Source organism: Trichophyton verrucosum (genome assembly GCF_000151505.1).
Source record: "Trichophyton verrucosum HKI 0517 chromosome Unknown contig01329_1.f1.exp, whole genome shotgun sequence".
In the NCBI taxonomy this organism is placed as follows: domain Eukaryota; kingdom Fungi; phylum Ascomycota; class Eurotiomycetes; order Onygenales; family Arthrodermataceae; genus Trichophyton; species Trichophyton verrucosum.
Genome location: NW_003315122.1, coordinates 1 through 13052, shown reverse-complemented (window position 1 = coordinate 13052; position 13052 = coordinate 1). Strand labels below are relative to the sequence as shown.

The window sequence follows — 13052 nt, the reverse complement described above, 5'->3', positions numbered from 1 at the left end:
TAATAGTAAAATATATATTAATCGACTCTAAATTATATATAGAATATATTTAGGTTAGTTCTAAATTAATTTAAAATACTTTTAAAAATAATACTAAAAAATAATATTAGTACTATTTAAAGTCTGCGGACTATAGCCTATAGTATTATTTATAATATTATTTAAAATTAGTAGTTTACTTTCATTTTTAAAATAAATATTCAAATAACTTAATTAAAGCCTAGTAATAGCGAGGTATATATTAATTAGCTCTAAATTATATATAGAATATATTTAGATTAGTTCTGAATTAATTTAGAGTATTTTTAAAAATAGTATTAAAAAATAATGCTAGTACTATCTAAAGTTTATAGACTATAGTCCATAGTACTATTTATGGTATTATTTAAAATTAGTAGTCTACTTTTATTTTTAAAATAGATATTTAAATAACTTAATTAAGGCCTAGTAATAGTAAAATATATATTAATTAGCTCTAAATTATATATAGAATATATTTAAGCTAGTCTTAAATTAATTTAGAGTATTTTTAAAAATAGTACTAAAAAATAGTACTAGTACTATCTAAGGTCTATAAATTATAACCTATAATACTATCTATAATACTATCTAAAGTTTATAATTTATAGTACTATATTATAATATACTAATTTATAAATAGCTAATAATTAATATATATAGCTAATTAGCTAACTTTAGTATTTTACTACTAACCTAAAATTAAGTATTATCTAGTAGTTATATAATACTATATTAAAAGTTAATATAACTTCTAAAAATAGATAGAATAATAATAAAGAAAGATAGATAAATAATTTAAAAAGTAGCTAGATAATCTATAGAAGCTATATTTATCTACTAATAATAAAAAAAGTAAAAAAGATAGATAGAAGGGGGTATTTTTAATATAGTAATATTTTTTATAACTACTATAGACCGAGTACGCGGGCACGTAATTCGGAATTGTACAATATTGACTAACTAACAAATTATCCAATCTCTCCATGCTTCCCCCGGCCTGCACTGCCACCAGCCTTGGCAGAGTCACCAGCCTGAAACAAACCCTCGCTGGGCCTTGACTGAGCCTTCGCCGGCCTCTTGTTCTCCCTTTTTCCCAGCTGACGCCGTCCAGGGGCGAGCCAGACAGACTTCCAACCACCAACCACCAACCACCCGCAGCAGCCAGCAGCACCGACAGCACCGACAGGCAGCAACCAGCCCCCCTGGCGTCGACTGCCCGCGATAGAGCGCCTCTGCAGCTTTCTCACGCACGACTAGACGGCCAGCCCGCGCCCTCCGCATCCTCTCCAGCCGAGCTTGGCACCATCGTCGTCAGCCCAGCAGAAAAAACGTTCGTCGCAGTTCCACCTCAGCACGCAGATCCACCGCTGTCCAGGCGCCGCGCTCTCGCTCTCGCTCTCTTGATATACCGCTGCACCAGGGAGACTTCACTTCGACAACAACCTTACGCTCTCCCGCTGCAAGCTACATCTCGACACACACGACTTCGATAGCAAGCACACTCCCTGCCCTTCGAGAGGACTCTGCTACCACGGGCCCTATCCGTCTCCCAGCCGCTTGCTTGCTCTCTGGTGTCTCACACGTCGGACGAGCCCACCCCCCGTCAAATTCTCTCGCTTTCGCCGCTCAGATGACCTGAATGACAGTATCTTGACCGCATGCTACGTTCGCTGACTGCTTGTTGAATCGACTTCGCTTCCCTGTTTTATCGTCTCTCGTTTTGATCACCGTTGCCGTCCATACGTCATATTTTTTTTTTTCTCTGCATAATCTCTCTCTCTCTTTTTTAACCCTCCTTCACCTTTTTCGCCCATCACGACAATGCTCTCCTCTTATCGATCTCCGAGGTCATGGATATCTCTCCTGACGCCGTTGCTCGGGGCCCAGGTGGCCCTGGGATCGATCGACTTGAATCTAGATGACGAAAGTAAGGAAGCTCCTGCATCCCATCTTCTCCAGATCATGCAAAATGTTGTATTAGCCGCTGACGCACCCTTGCTGTGGGGAAATAGATTCCATCAAGAAAGCCGCCAGCCATATCGCCCATGGCATGGTATCCTACTACACCGGAAACCACACTGGAGATGTTCCAGGCAATTTGCCGGATCCTTACTACTGGTGGGAGGCCGGCGCGATGTTCGGGGCCCTTATAGACTATTGGTGGTATACCGGCGACGACGCCTACAACAAGATCACAATGCAGGCGATGCTTCACCAGGTCGGAACGGAAAAGAATTATGAGCCTCGCAACCAAAGCCGCAGTTTGGGTAACGACGACCAGGCCTTCTGGGCCATCAGTGCAATGAGTGCCGTCGAGAACAAGTTTCCCGATCCACCACCAGACCAGCCGCAGTGGCTGTACCTCGTGCAGGCTGTCTTTAACCGTCAATCAGCACGCTGGGACAACGAAACCTGCGGCGGAGGTCTACGATGGCAGATCTTCAGTCTCAACAATGGTTACCACTACAAGAACGCGATTTCTAACGGTGCTTTCTTCCACCTAGCTGCACGTTTGGCGAGATACACCAACGACGAGAGCTACTCCAAGTGGGCCGATAAGGCATGGAAATGGATGACCGCTATCAAACTTATCAGCCCTACATTCCAGATTTTCGATGGAACGGATTCTGCCGACAACTGCTCTGGTATCAACCACATTCAATGGTCGTACAACAATGGCATCCTGCTTCTCGGTGCTGCCCACATGTACAACCACGTAAGCTGTCCCCAATGGACACATATCCGTCCATCATAATACATAATACATATCTTTGCATATGAATTGCTAACACATTTTCACATATAGACCAATAGGGACCCCGTTTGGAAAGACCGTCTGTTCGGCCTTATCAAGGGCTTCGAAGTCTTCTTCTCCCAGAAAGAGCCCAAAGGCGTCATGATTGAAGTCGCCTGTGAAGCCCAAGGAAACTGCAACAATGACCAGCGTTCGTTCAAGGCTTACATGGCCCGCTGGATGGCCGCAACCATGATTATTGCACCCGACACCATCGAAAAGATTAACCCCTTGCTAAGGGAATCCGCAAAGGCAGCAGCCCTCCAATGCAATGGCCCAGACAACGCCTGTGGTCTCTACTGGACTAAGGGAGCGGACTGGGGCACCTCTAAGACCGGAGTCGGCGAACAAATGGCTGCTCTGGAAGTCATCCAATCCAACCTGTGGTACAAAAAACAGGCCTCTGGTCCCGCAAACAGTAAGACGGGTACCAGTAAGGGTGATCCTAATGCCGGTAACGACGCAGGTAACAACCAAACGAAGCAACCATCCGAAATCAATTCCGGAGACAGAGCAGGCGCCGGTATCCTGACCACTCTCATCCTCCTGGGAATTGCCGGAGGTGTCTGGTGGATGGTATCATAAACCAATCCCGCCCTCCGTTCCGTTCCTATTCCCTACCTCTTTGTTTGCTCCTCGCCTTTCCTTTCCAGTTCACATATATGTATGCATTTTACCAGGTGGTCTAATGTTTCATCCCAGCCAACCCAACCATTCTGCTTTTCTCCCTCGTCTCTTCAACTTTCTTCTGTTTCCCTACAGCACAATACATACGCACGCGATCGCACCACACTTGTAACCCTATTGCGTCTCAACTGTATTCCTTGCCCTTTTCTATTTCACCATATTCTTCCTGTCTCCTTAACACCCGTTCCCTTCCCTTCTTACTCGTTTCCTTCCCCCGTCATTTGCTTTAAAAGGAGAACCGGAGTGTAGAGGCGTGGCTGCGCGTCTTAGGCAATATTCATGACCTTGTTTCCCTTGCAGTTACTTCTTTGCTCCCTTGAAGATATCTATTGCTCTGTTTTTTTGCTTCCTTTTTTTTTCTCTTTGTCACTTACAATAAATACGCCCTGGGCACACCGCTTTGCAAATAGTAAATAATAGTTATTATAGTTATGCTTATGCCTCGGTTCTTGGTAATTTCTAGCAGTCTGACTGATATTTCCATCTTTGCAATACTTCTCATTGTATTGGCTTGTCTTTCTATATGTACATGAGCGGGAAGGTTTATCGCTAGTTAATAGAGAGGTAGAAGGTAGAATGTCCTTCATATAGATCAAACAGCCCTGCCGACGCCATCCCTAAATTCAATCCCAACTTTAACGTATAATACATTATATCTTTGCCCATAGATGAATATCGCGGTCCCAGCATCCTCACAGGCCGTTATCTTAAAGGTGGCAGTATAAACCGTATGAAGAGTGGCTGGTTTTCTTCATACTCGAAGTCTAACCTAGCAAGTCACCGGCTAGTATAGAGACGTAAATCAAGAATAACCCATCTTATACCCTCTTGCAAAAATCACTCATTCTGAGTCCTGCTTTGGTTGTACGGGTTGCGTCTGTTGCTTCTTCTTGTCCTCTTCTGCTGTCTTGCTAGTCTCCCACACTATCCAACATGTCCACGTCAGCCATGGAAACAAACAATACGGATCAATTGGGGTGTATGGTTAACAACGCACTGTTCCTACTCGAGCTCGTCCTTTCCTTAAGCTGTGTCATGAAATGATCGAACTCCTGCTGTCGTCTTTCTCGGTTCTCCAAATTGCGTTTCTGAATCTCAGGGTTGAATCGCTATATTGGCGCATATATGAATCAGTGCTGTTCCCTAGATGTAGGCCAGGGAGGTATGCGCATACCTTGAACAATTCCTCGTCTGTAGGGCGCAAGTAGTCTACCAATGCCGGGCCTCCGATAATGAGTACGGCGCCTCTGTATAATGCTGGTCAGCGGTTGTCCTCAGGTTGCAGGCAGATGAACACTTACCCGACAAGCATCTTAGCCCATGATCGTGCTGACATTATGCAGAACAATACCTCTATAACGTGCAAGGTATCGTATAGTGGTAGAGTGATTATCTTCGCCTCAAAAGCATTAAACAACTGCTTTCTCTATCTTCGAGCTCTTCGTCGCTTTGCTGCAAGTCCAAGCTTATCCAGGCTATCTGCCGCTAATCCGTTTTGGGCTTAGCGCGTAACTAGTTAGTTACTCGCGGCGCTCTCTCTCTCTACTTTATCAAAGTCAACATCAACACTTCAAAGTAACACTACAACAACAACGCCGCCAGCATGAACAACACTGCAAATTTGATGTTAACAACACTGGAATTTGGAATGAACCTTATTTTACAGTCAAGAAGCCAAATCCTGGAGTGCAAAGAGTACTTAAAGCCCCAATGCACTCCAAGTACTTATTTGATCACTACTCCTCCACTTATCCACCATTTATCTATATCCTTATACCAATTCCGTACCAGGAAGGCCAGTGTTTTCAAGACCTAGCCTTGAACCTTTCACTTCTCTCTACTTTCTGAAATTACAATGACCAATTGCCCAACAAACCATGTATTGGACCCTGGCGGAGATTTGGTCATTGCTCTACAGGTGGAGCCAGAGCAGCACAGTGTCGAAAAGCCTCACGAGGAGAGTTTAACAGTCTCTTCAAGACAACTCATTCTAGCCTCTGGTTATTTCCGTGAACAATTTGGTGGCCCATGGAAGCTAAGACACCAGCCGAATTGTCGCCATGTTTTTCAACTTCCTCTGAAATGCACCAATCCAGAGGCATTCATGATCCTTATGAAGATATTCCACGGCCATTCCAGGAATGTGCCTCGAAAAGTTACGCTTCGGACACTTACCGATATTGCCCTTCTAGTCGACACCTACAAATGCCTTGAAGCAGTGGAAATTTTTGCGGATACCTGGATCGGCGCACTTAACAGCCGTCTTCCAAAGACTTACTCGGAGGTTGCGCATATGTGGACCTATGTTGCATACATCTTTGAGAAGGCGCACATTTTCCAGATGATGACGAAGCTGGCCGTGAAATCCAGCAAGGGACCAATAACCTCACATCTCCCCATTCCTCCGACAGTCTTCTGTAAGTAGAGCTTGGATTGACTGTTTCTACCAAGATCTAACGATCGGAGCAGTGAAGATTGAGAAACAGAGAGAGGCGTTGATTCTAAGACTTCTGGACTTTACCAACCGCACAGTTTCTAGACTGGAACATGTAGCGACGTCGAACAACTGTGTGTCTGCAGGTATTATTCTGGGGACGTTGTCTGTACGCCTTGCAGATCTTCGTCTTCTGGGCCACAAACCAAGCCAGCGTTTCCATTATGCCAGCTTTGCTACCATATCCAAGGCCCTCAATCAGTTGAATATTGAAGAAACTCCTTCTATTCGGCACCGTGCGGTATGAGATATCCCCGTACTATACCCTGCTGATGCCCTAGCTCACCCGGATCCTTAGAAAACGATCAACTCATGTCTCGAGGCCTTAGAGAAGGGGATAAAGGGGCTTCAACTCTGTGATGTTTATGAGAAGTAGTATGAATGGTTGTTTGGGATTACCTAATGACGCCGTGGGACTCTAGGTATTAGTGTTGACGTGCGACTCGGAGGATGCATTAAGTTCCAGTACGATTACTAGAATGTTTTGAAATGGCGAATAAGTAATCAAGTGTCATTGTCATAAGTATTCATTATCAGATTATATTTAATCATGTATAACAGAAGCGTTTATATACTAAAGCCCGGTCGTTATTCTATAATGATTGTTTCATGCAGCAAGGCTCTTGGGAGCCTCGGTTGCTGGGCCCTCAGGGGTGACATATGCCTAGCACAAGATTAGCAAAGACAGTTGTGATTAGAATGCAATAAATAAACGGTAACGTACCTTGGTCATGCCACCATCGACGACGAAATCAGTGCCGTTAACAAAGCTGCTCTCGTCACTGGCCAAGAACAAAACGGCCTGAGCCTGCTCAACGGCCTCTCCGAATCGGCCAGTTGGGAAGTGAATCTCGCGTCTCAAACGCTTAGGAGCATCGTCGCCAAGCCAGTCCTGGAGAAGAGGGGTGCTGTAATTCACATGTCAGTAAAAATAATATTCCAGACGTTCAATGCACTGGCAGCACTCACTTCAAGGGGGCAGGGCACAGAGAATTGAATCGGAATCCCTCGCGGGCATGCACGATCGCCAGCTCTCTGGTCATGGCGAGCACAGCTCCCTTACTAGCGGTATATGCAAGCTGTGGGGTAGCGCTGCCAACAAGAGCAACGACACTAGCGGTGTTGATGATGCTTCCCTTGGCCTTCTTGTTCTTGCGAAGACTGGCGACGGCATGCTTGCATCCGAACCAGACACCCTTGACGTTGATGTTTTGAGTCAAGTCCCAGATCTTCTCAGGGGTGTCGAGGGCGTCTGCGTCGTCTGCGTGCATGATACCGGCGTTGTTGAAGATGATATCCATGCCACCCCAGGCGTCCAAATGGTCAATCATGGCCTTGACGTCGGCTTCCTTGGAAACATCACATTTTATCGTCTCGACTTTGGCGCCTTCTGGAACGACCTTCTTTACTTTCTCGAGAGCGGTTTTGAGGGCTGGCTCGGAGATATCTGCCATGAGAACGGAGGCGCCCTCGCGTGCGAAAAGGATAGTTGTCTCGAGGCCAATTCCACTGTCATACGTTCCAGTTAGCTTCGTACCAAGAATAGAAGCTATGGGATATCAAATTCTCACCCTGCAGCCCCGGTGATAATGGCATTCTTGCCCTGAAGACGTCCTCCGGCCATGGTGAATCTAGTGGGTTGAAGTGCGGGGAGTTGTTCTGCCGGTATGCCAGTTAGACCAAGCTGTAACAAGGGAGAGACAATATAACCCAGGGAAAAGTATAGTGAGCACTGCAATACTTACTGTGTAGTTTGATATACCGAACTATCAAAGGGCAGCTTGCATTCGTTGTTCAGGAGATGATGAACGAGGGGCAGAAGCAGGCAAGATGAATCAGCCGAAACCGAGAAGCCGGACGCAGCAGAAAGTCTCCACTCGGTGGAGCAACTTTATCTAAGCTCCTGCTCTCCTTTGCAAGCATTTGATATTTGATATCTGAGCATTTGGATTGACGATGATGATAATAGTACAGAGTGGTTGTCGTTAGTGGTCTAGAAGAGTATGGGTAGCTGTGTATTTATATCTGTTTTCCAATGTTGCTACTGAAGGAATGTAGATAGTAATGAGTTTCAGTAAATGGAGGAGAACAGTGTTGGTTATAGAAGAATGATAATCCAGGTTCCCAAGTACCTCAGTTATAGTCCATCGGATAACGCTGCCCTACCCTCACCATGGTGGCACTCCCATCCCCATACCTGGCCCTGGATCAAGGGGCATCACTGATGTTTATGGTCGTAAGTATCCAGGCAAGACTCTATAACTATCCACCCGCGTAGCACTCTCAAAACCCACACAACAGCAAAACAAGAGCGAACAGCCAAAAGTAACTGCTCGTCCTGCCGTTTACTTCAAATTCACTGTCTTTCCAGACGTTGTTGGTCTCGAAATCTCCCTCTCTGGCCCAAGTTTTTATAGACCAGGAAGCGCTTACTAATGTAACATGACTAATCGATCACATGATGTGCAATAAGCCTCGGCGATAACGGCCGGAAGAAGCGACGGCGGCGGGCAAAAAAGGAGACGAAAGCGACGAAAGGGCGACGAAGCCGACGACGTCGAGCTGAGAGGAAGAAGAGACGGCGACCTGCTCTTTTTATCCCTGGCCGTTGCAGCGGATTCTTCGACACTGCTAGAGCTTCGCCGTTCTCGATTCTGCGCCCTGGTTTATTTTTTATTTTATTTTATTTTTTTAAATCCTTGTTTCTGCTGTTCGCTGCATCCCCCGGCCCTGCTGCACAGTCAAAGAGGGGAGACGATCTCCATCATGGCTGCAGAGAGCGTGACCCTCGATAACCTCGAAGAAGTGCTCGAAGATGACGGCCAGGTCAAGGTCGCCGGCTTCGACGCCGATGGTATACTTCGCGGCAAGCTCGTGTCGAAGCGGAAGTTCCTCTCGATCGCGCAAGATGGGTTTGGGTTCTGCTCCGTTATCTTCGGCTGGGACATGCACGACCAGACATACTTCAAGGAGCTGGGGATAAGCAACAAGGAGAACGGATATCGAGATCTGGTGGCTGTTCCGGACCTGAGCAGCTTCCGGAGGATACCGTGGGAGCGAAACGTGCCTTTCTTCCTGGTCAGCTTTCTCGACCCGGAGACCAAGAAGGCGATCTCAGCGTGTCCGCGCGGGCTGCTGAGGACTGCTACCGCTGGATTGGAGGAGAAGGGCTACAGAGCCATGGCTGGAGGTATGATACGCACTACACCAATGCATGAGATGTGACACCCTCCAGAGCGAGGGAGAAGGTAGTTTTTGATTCTAATGTGGCTTGAAAGTGGAATTTGAGTTCTATCAGTATCGAGCGCCGCCGACTGTTGACTCTGCCGAACGCAACTCGACGGGGACCGCCCGCTTTCTCCAATACAATCCGGTTAACGACCTGCAGCCGTTGACGGAGGGGATGTTTGGGTACAGCTTGACCCGAACCGTGCATAACCAGGAATACTTTTACAGGATATTTGACACATGTCGCGAATTCGAGTGTGACATCGAAAGCTGGCATACGGAGAGTGGGCCTGGCGTTTTTGAAGCTGTGCGTAGACCAATTTTTCAGTCTTCTGCAGTGAGATGGCACTAATGATGTAATAGGCACTGCAGTTCGGCGAAGTAAAGGACATGGCTGATCGGGGCGGCCTATTCAAGTACGTACTGAAAATATGCATAGAAAAAGACCGCGAAAAAAAAAGAAGGAGAAGAAGAAGAAGGGAATGCATATGCTAACTGTAAATCAGATATGTGGTCAAATCCGTCGGCTCCAAGTTCGGTATTACACCCGTCTTCATGGCCAAACCACGTCAAGGCCTCCCCGGCAACAGCGGCCACATGCATATCTCCCTCGTCGACGAATCGGGAGCCAACCTGTTCGTCCGCGAGTCTCGCGATCCCTCCCCGCCGTACCCTGACCTAGCCTACATCTCTGACATCGGACGACATTTCCTTGCTGGAATTCTGTCTGGCCTGCCCGATATCATGCCCATTGTCGCTCCCACAATAAACTCGTACAAGCGACTGGTAGAAAACTTCTGGGCGCCCGTGACGGTTTCATGGGGCCTGGAGCACCGCGCTGCGTCTATCAGAGTGATCTCCCCGCCGACCTGCAGCGGGAAGGGAACGAGATTTGAAATCCGTGTCCCCGGCGCCGACGTCAACTCGCACTATGTCCTCGCTGCAATTGTTGCACTGGGATGGCGTGGAGTGGAGAAGAAGCTTGATATTCCCATCCCTCCACTGCCCAAGGGCGAGGATGTCGGCGGAAGCGCAGACAAGGGCGAGCGGTTGGCGAAGAACCTGAAGGAAGCCGTTGCTCGGTTCACGGCCAAGGAGAGCGTTGCCCGCGAGGCGCTTGGAGACGACTTTGTAGATCACTTTGGTGGGACGAGAGAGCATGAGATTCGTCTCTGGGAGGAGGCTGTTACCGATTGGTATGTTCTATTTTTTTTTCTGCTGCGTTCCTTGCATCTGGTGTCACGATCAGATCTGGCTAACGAATGTTCATTATTCCGGTATTGCAGGGAGGTAAAACGATATATAGAAACCGTGTGAATCTGACAGCGTATATATACAGCTATACAGCGTATGTATGTATAGAGTAACTACAGAAGGTTTTTTTTTTTTTTTCTTTTTTTGGGAGGTTTTTCAGAACTACAGTGCTATCACGCCCATTATCATAAATTATAGCAGCTCCTCCCGCTGCCACGCCCATCACCACCAGGTACCTACCTGCCTACAGAGAACCCTCTGCGCCATGGTAATTTCGCCGCCTCCCGCCAGGTACCACAGCCAGGTACCAGACACGGAATACCAGAACAGACGTAAAATAAAAATAATAAAAGACGGTAAACACCCACACCATGGGGCCTGGTACAGCGATCTCCCGAATACCGGCACTATGTATCGGCCGTTTCTTCCCCAGACTCTGGGATTTCCGGGTATACGTATTATCAGAGTATAAAGCATGTTTTTTTCACCCTCCTCGAACACTGCCCATACTAAAACGCACGCGTATCAGTCCAGTTCCAGTAATTAAAAAAAAGCTGCAGAGGCCCGGCGGTAACTAACGTCAGGATACACCTTGGGGATAACACCCTTTTTACCGCCCGTACCAGCGGGAGCTAGCATTTTAGGGGCGAGCTTAGGTATATAAAACCTTATGGAAAGCTTAAAAATTCTAAGTAACTGGTAGACTAGTAAGTAAGTAAAAGTAATAAAATAATAGGGGAGCAGGATATAGGGGTATTTTTTGGCCATTTAGACGCCGCCCGGAATTTAAGATTAAGTTGGTGCCTTACGGTAAGAATAGAGCCATGGGTGGGGGGAAGTGTGTTATTTACTGGGTGTTTCTAGGTATTAATTATCGTTATGGTAACGGTATGGAAGCAGGAGGGTGGCATTTTTTGCATTATACGTTAGATGGAATCATGGAAAAAGACAAGGAAAGCAAAATAAAGGAGTAAAGGTCTTTGAAGAATAACAAAGGTGCAATAAAGTGGTATCAAGAAGAGAAGAAAAAAGAACATAAATGAAGAAGATAGAGGGAAAAAAAGAAGAGAAAAAAAGGGCAAAGCATTAGCGGGTTGGGAGGCAGAAGAGACAAGGCGCCAGGCAACTTTGGAGATGGGCATAAGGTATATAACGTTGGATAGGAGAGGGAACAGAAAAGAAAAAACACCACATTTCCCTGGCCATGATGTAAGTATAACCGATTTTCCATACAAGCAGAAGCATTACTAAAGGGGTCATTCAAGCGTTGGTCGGGGGCTCTCTTTATTCTTATATTTCTTTTGGGAGCGATGCAGAGGTGGTCTAGTTGACGCGGAATGCATCGAGGATTACTACATAAAAGTTAGACTGGTGTATATCATATCATGAAAAATAAGAGGAGAGAAATACCTTCCGAGCCACGACGACAGCCGCTGCCAACCCACATGATGGTGTTGACAAAGGCGTACCGCTCGTCGCCTGTTTCCATGGAGATGTTGACGCGGTACTTGTAGGTGTTTGGGTTGATGGAGTCGGCGACGGTGGGATCGGCGACCTTTTCTAGCACTTCCTTGGCGCCGGTCATCCAGCCGTTTGCCTTGACCATGATGAAAGCGGGTGGTTCGTCGGAGGTCTGCAGGAGGTAAGACGACTTCATGCTGGTAGCCAGCTCCTTGACCACCACCTGGGAGTCTTGACCGCCGGGCTAGACGATGTTAGTTTTAGCCTTGGGTATATATATATATATATATGTTCAAAGAGATGAAAGACTCACCAAGACTACTCCCTTGCCCCATCTGCCGGCCCACTGCCCGCCGACAAAGGTGACCCAGTCCCGCTGGCCCCAGATGCTGTGACCCAGGGAGACGGAGGGATTCAGCTTGATGCTCATGCGGAAGTCCAGCTCGAGCGTGGGCGCGGGCAGCTGCAGGGAGCGGGCAATGTCTCCCTCGGGAAAGGTGTGCTGCAGGTTGTTTGCCGGGATGGAATCCTTCATGACGTTGAGATATGTCGGGCACTCGAGCAGATGCTGGCGCTGGCGGCTGGTGTTTTTGGCCCGCACCTGCTGGCAGTATATACATTGCACCGAGAGACACTACATATACCCAGTCAGCATATTCTAACAGGATATATAATGGAGTAAAATGGAGTAAAAAAAAGACCGACCTTATCCTCCTCCTTTGCGCGGAACTCGACAAAGGCAGCGTGCACGTCGTCGAGCGGCGGCGCAGGCAGGCTGGAGGTGCTCTGGCGGGCCTGCTTGGCCTTGGGGGTGCTGTGGGCGCGCGCAGGGGCGGCGGCGGGAGCAGCAGCGGACGGCGGAGCGGCCTGGGAGGGCAGCGAGGGACGGCCGGGAAGGCTGGCCATGGGCGTCTGCATCCCGCCGGCAGCAGCGGCGGCGGCGGCATGGGGGTTGACTCCGGGCGTCATCAGCCCGCCGTTGGTCGAGGGCAGCGCCGCGGTGGCCGGTCCTGGAGCGCCCGGAGCGCCCGGAGGCCCGCCTGGCGCCGCTCCGTAGCCATTGGCAGCTCCGCCGACGCCGTTGGGCTGTTGCTGCTGCTGCTGCTGCTGCTG

General features: G+C 47.8%; 6 protein-coding genes across 6 annotated transcripts; 4 read left to right on the top strand and 2 right to left on the bottom strand.

Annotated features, from left to right (window-relative positions):
• Positions 1–2002: 2002 nt before the first annotated feature.
• TRV_08110 (glycosyl hydrolase, putative) lies at positions 2003–3400 on the top strand (the record flags this gene model as incomplete). Its single annotated transcript, XM_003017840.1, has 2 exons — positions 2003–2737; positions 2828–3400. Coding segments are annotated over 2 exons (1308 nt in total), but the record flags the coding sequence as incomplete, so codon positions are not given.
• Positions 3401–5357: 1957 nt separating this feature from the next.
• Positions 5358–6243, top strand: TRV_08109 (uncharacterized protein; the record flags this gene model as incomplete). Its single annotated transcript, XM_003017839.1, has 2 exons — positions 5358–5919; positions 6119–6243. 2 exons carry the CDS (start codon positions 5358–5360, stop codon positions 6241–6243), a joined length of 687 nt encoding a protein of 228 aa, XP_003017885.1.
• Positions 6244–6603: 360 nt separating this feature from the next.
• Positions 6604–7620, bottom strand: TRV_08108 (oxidoreductase, short-chain dehydrogenase/reductase family; the record flags this gene model as incomplete). Its single annotated transcript, XM_003017838.1, has 4 exons — positions 6604–6660; positions 6721–6904; positions 6966–7505; positions 7568–7620. 4 exons carry the CDS (start codon positions 7618–7620, stop codon positions 6604–6606), a joined length of 834 nt encoding a protein of 277 aa, XP_003017884.1.
• Positions 7621–8762: 1142 nt separating this feature from the next.
• On the top strand, positions 8763–9221 carry TRV_08107 (uncharacterized protein; the record flags this gene model as incomplete). The annotated part of the gene is made up of 1 exon (XM_003017837.1): positions 8763–9221. The coding sequence occupies one exon, from the start codon at positions 8763–8765 to the stop codon at positions 9219–9221; it is 459 nt and encodes a 152-aa protein (XP_003017883.1).
• A 558-nt stretch (positions 9222–9779) lies between these two features.
• Positions 9780–10814, top strand: TRV_08106 (glutamine synthetase, putative; the record flags this gene model as incomplete). Its single annotated transcript, XM_003017836.1, has 2 exons — positions 9780–10514; positions 10677–10814. The coding sequence occupies 2 exons, from the start codon at positions 9780–9782 to the stop codon at positions 10812–10814; spliced, it is 873 nt and encodes a 290-aa protein (XP_003017882.1).
• Positions 10815–11856: 1042 nt separating this feature from the next.
• Positions 11857–13049, bottom strand: TRV_08105 (uncharacterized protein; the record flags this gene model as incomplete). The annotated part of the gene is made up of 3 exons (XM_003017835.1): positions 11857–12183; positions 12253–12573; positions 12603–13049. Coding segments are annotated over 3 exons (1095 nt in total), but the record flags the coding sequence as incomplete, so codon positions are not given.
• Positions 13050–13052: the final 3 nt, after the last annotated feature.